Source organism: Sinocyclocheilus rhinocerous, unplaced genomic scaffold (genome assembly GCF_001515625.1).
Source record: "Sinocyclocheilus rhinocerous isolate Xijiao unplaced genomic scaffold, SAMN03320098_v1.1 scaffold936, whole genome shotgun sequence".
Taxonomy (NCBI): domain Eukaryota; kingdom Metazoa; phylum Chordata; class Actinopteri; order Cypriniformes; family Cyprinidae; genus Sinocyclocheilus; species Sinocyclocheilus rhinocerous.
In genome coordinates, this window is record NW_015662583.1 from 371,860 (window position 1) to 376,244 (window position 4,385).

Below are 4,385 nucleotides of genomic sequence, written 5' to 3' on the forward strand. Positions count from 1 at the left end.
ATATGCATAAATGTATATGTATGTCTTCAGACCTCGTCCTGTCTGAAGTCACACAGCGCCTGCACGAGGATATTTTGACCCGTGATCTTCTCGTCTGGGTTCCTGGGTTTCAGTCTGATGATGCTCTTGGATTTGAGCACCAGCTGCTGCACCATCTCCCTCTGCTCCGTCAAACGCTCACGCTCTCTCTGTTACACACACACACACACACACACACACCCTTATAAACCTGCAGTGCTCCATCAGCATTTACGCATGTTGAAACCTGAACGAAGCGTCACCTCCAGGCCCTGTAGCAGCTCCAGTAAGTTGTGTAGAGCTGTGGATTTATCGCAAGAGAAGTTCTTGCGGATGTTGTCGTGCTCTTTCTGCAGTTTGCTGTTCATTTCGCCCGCCTCTTTGAAGAACTGTGGAAAACAGACCATAAGGATGCATAAAAACTCACTCCAAAATGCATCAGAAAAGCTTCACCTGTCCATCTCACCTGGCTGTATCGTGCATTTTCCTTCAGATGGACGTTAATGCATTTGGTGATCTGAAGCAGCCAGCTCCACTGCGTCTGCAGCGTCTCCATGTAAGCCTGAAAAACACAATCAGACTGCGTGAGAAACACCACAGGACGGGCAAACACAAGACACGAGCGCTCCGAGACCAGACGCGCTCACCTGGATCTTATCGGACGCCGGGTGTTTGTTTTTCAGCAGGCTGTCCACCTTCGCTTTGAGGAGGTTCAGTTGAATCTCCTTCTGCTCCAGTTCACTCATGAGTTTCTGAAACACGGGGCAGCTGTCAACAGCTAACAGGCAACCTTCGTATAACCTTTTTAATATTCGATATAGCTTCTCATAACGTTGAGAAAATGTTCTTAGAACAACATTCGCTGATGTTATTTGTACTTTATGAACGTTCTAAGAAATGTTTTTTTGTAACCTTTAAATAACATTCTAATCATGACAAGAAAACTGGACATTTTAACATTCTTAGAATTTTAAAAATAAACTCATATATTGTTATATTTTGGGTAAAAATAAAAGTTAGTAGAATGTTCTAAGAAACATTTTAACATTCTTAGAATATTAAAAATAAACATTCATATATTGTTATATTTTGGGTAAAAATAAAAGTTAGTAGAATGTTCTAAGAAACATTTTAACATTCTTAGAATATTAAAAATAAACATTCATATATTGTTATATTTTGGGTAAAAATAAAAGTTAGTAGAATGTTCTAAGAAACATTTTAACATTCTTAGAATATTAAAAATAAACATTCATATATTGTTATATTTTGGGTAAAAATAAAAGTTAGTAGAATGTTCTAAGAAACATTTTAACATTCTTAGAATATTAAAAATAAACATTCATATATTGTTATATTTTGGGTAAAAATAAAAGTTAGTAGAATGTTCTAAGAAACATTTTTGTAACTTTTAAATAACATTTTAATCACAATAAAAACAACTGGACATTTAAATATTTATAGAATATTAAAAATAAACGGTTAAATATTTTATTTTGGGTGAAAAAGCTAATAGAATGTTGTAAGAAACTTTTCTGTAATGTTATAACCACATTCAGAAAATTGGGCACTTTAAATGTTTATAGAATATTAAAAATAAACATTCAAATAACATTATATTTTGGGTAAAAATTTTGTTAGTAGAATGTTCTAAGAAACATTTTTGTAACTTTTGAATAACATTATAATCACAACAAAAACAACTGGACATTTAAATATTTATAGAATAAATAAACATTCAAATAATGTTACATTTTGGGTAAAAATAAAGTTAGTAGAATGTTGTAAGAAACGTTTTTTTAACCTTGAAATAATATTCAAATCATGACAAGAAAAGTGGACTTTTTTAACATTTTAGAATCATTTCAAAGCAATGTTCCCACAACGTTTTTATAACCTGAATTTGTCACCTGGGGAAAAATCATCACTTCAATATCTCCAAAACCTAAATTATATTCAAAAGACATGATTTTATTGACACCAGATGATTAAATCAACAGTCCACCAGAGGGCGCAAATAAATACAAACCAAACAGCACCATGTCATGTCCTTGTTTACACACAAACAAACCCGCATAAACTTAATTGCATAAAATAAAAAATCTAAAGATTTAACTTTTAAATAAGCTCAGGCTTATTTTCACACTGTTTTTGTTCTTTAGATGAAAATGTCCTTTAAATTTACTCGATATTTAGTCTCGTTAAATTTTACTCATTTTAACGTAATTCTAAAATAAAATAATAAAACTTTATTTTATAGCATTTTTAATTCATAAAATGCAGCTCAAAGTGCTTCACAAGGCAACATGCAAACATAAAAAGGCATTTTAGTAGAGAAATGAGAATGAGTGCAAAATTAAATAAAATATTTTAAACTTGCATTTTTGTAAAAGCCTGATCTCCTGAAATACTATTACAATGCATTCGCTACTGTAATACAATAATGTTCACAGTGTGACTTACAATTCTGTCTAGTGTGTTCATTAAGTTCATTTGTGCATTTGCATCATTCAGTGCAGACACAAGTTGTAATATTATGTTTATGTAGTATATATGTCTTAAAGGATGCATATGCATGAGTTAATTAAACTGCTAGTGAAATGCCTCCGTTTACCAGTGTTTATTCACTCTTCAGATTCTTTATAACACTAATGTTTTTATTGCAATCAGTGCTAGTGCTTGCTATGCATCTTAAATGCAAATGCATTTCTAGCTTAAAGTCTGATTAAAGCTGATTTTATTATGCTGAGACCCCTAAACAGGGTTATTATTGTTAACTAAAACCATGAAAAAACATTTTCATTTCTTGAACTGAACTTCAGCTTATTTTATTTATTTCAGCTATTTGCCAAGGCAGTATGTGTCATTTTGGCGTTGATGAGCGAGTCTTACTGAGAAGCTCTCCTGTTTCTGCGGGATGTAGACGTCGATGTTTTTGTCGCCCCAGTTGAACACCAGCTCCTCCTCCTCTCGGTCGTTCACCCACATGATCTGGCTGGTGATCTCCTCGATGATGTTACGCAGGTCCTGCAGCTGGACGCTCCGCTGGTACGAGGCTTTCTGAAGATCAACGCATGATGTTTTAATCACACATTCGGGAAATTAAAACAATCTAAGAAACATGTTATTCACGGCTTCTATAGATGTACATTTGACTGAAAGTAAGCACAACACGTGTGTTTAGCCGAACGTTTAAGTCTGGATTTGATTTGAACCGGTCTCACCAGTAGACTGTCCCATTCCTGTTCCAGTTTGTTGAGACAGGATTTGGTTACTTCTGCGTTTTGGTCTTTGCCTCGCAACTAGAGCAACAAAAAGGTGAATACATACAACAAATACTGCCATGATGCATTATATTATATCTATTATTATATGTAATATTAGATATATTACATATTGTCTATAACATACAGTATTATCTATATACTGTCTATCTATCTATATATGTATGCATGTATGTATATATATATATATATATATATATATATACATATAAAAAAAATAAATGTATAAAAAAATGAAATGAATGCAATACAATTATTTTAATAAACATATTTTGTTAAATAAAAAAACAATGCATAACATCTAGAACATTTTTTGCATATTGACAGTCAGGTAAAATATCATGTTTTATTTGTTTCTCTTCAAATATAAAATATGAAATATTTAATCAAAATTAATACAATTTGTAAAATTATTTCAAGAAATTAATAAAAGTATTATTTTCTTTAAAAAGAAACATTACAAACTTATTATTGTTAATAATTATTATCTTATTATCATTTGTTTATATGAATATATATATATATACAGTGTATATACACACACACACACACATATATATATATTTGTCAATATGCAAAACAAATGCTATGGTCCGACCTAAAAGTAAGCTTTATTTTCTATTTGTTATATAGCGTTGTTATTTTTTTCTTTTGATTATGAGGTGAAATATGACCTAATCATGAAATAAATCTCACTAAAAGCTCTAATCTTGAATTTTATATGCTTAAAAGAAAACCAGGTGCATCATAATACACAGTAGAAAAGATGGACAGTTATTAATCTGCCACAGATAAATGAGACTAATCAGACCATAATTTAGCCAGTCCAGCTCTGATATGGCAGCCAGTAATAGATGTGTGTGAGTGTGTGTTAAAGGTCACGTCTGTGTTGTTTCATTGTGTGTAACTCACCAGATCCGTCCGCGCTCGATCCACCTCCATACTTCTCTGGATGGAGCTGTGAAACGTGCTGTGATTGGCTATCTGCTGCTCGACAGCCGTCAAATCATCTCCCCACGACAACGTCTCTATCAGCCTCTGCACAAACACACACACACACGCACACGCACACACACACACACA

The 4,385-nt window shown here is 32.7% G+C and overlaps 1 protein-coding gene across 1 annotated transcript in view; it reads right to left on the bottom strand.

The window, feature by feature from the left end:
- The window catches only part of LOC107728115 (desmoplakin-like), a 40,106-nt gene that overhangs the window by 23,875 nt on the left and 11,846 nt on the right, over positions 1-4,385 (bottom strand). Inside the window, exons 5-11 of the mRNA XM_016538195.1 lie at positions 4,215-4,340; positions 3,243-3,320; positions 2,911-3,078; positions 666-770; positions 485-580; positions 282-407; positions 33-188 (exon numbers count right to left, since the gene is read on the bottom strand). Of these exons, the coding sequence (XP_016393681.1) occupies positions 33-188; positions 282-407; positions 485-580; positions 666-770; positions 2,911-3,078; positions 3,243-3,320; positions 4,215-4,340 (855 nt within the window). The remainder of the gene's footprint in view (positions 1-32; positions 189-281; positions 408-484; positions 581-665; positions 771-2,910; positions 3,079-3,242; positions 3,321-4,214; positions 4,341-4,385) is intronic.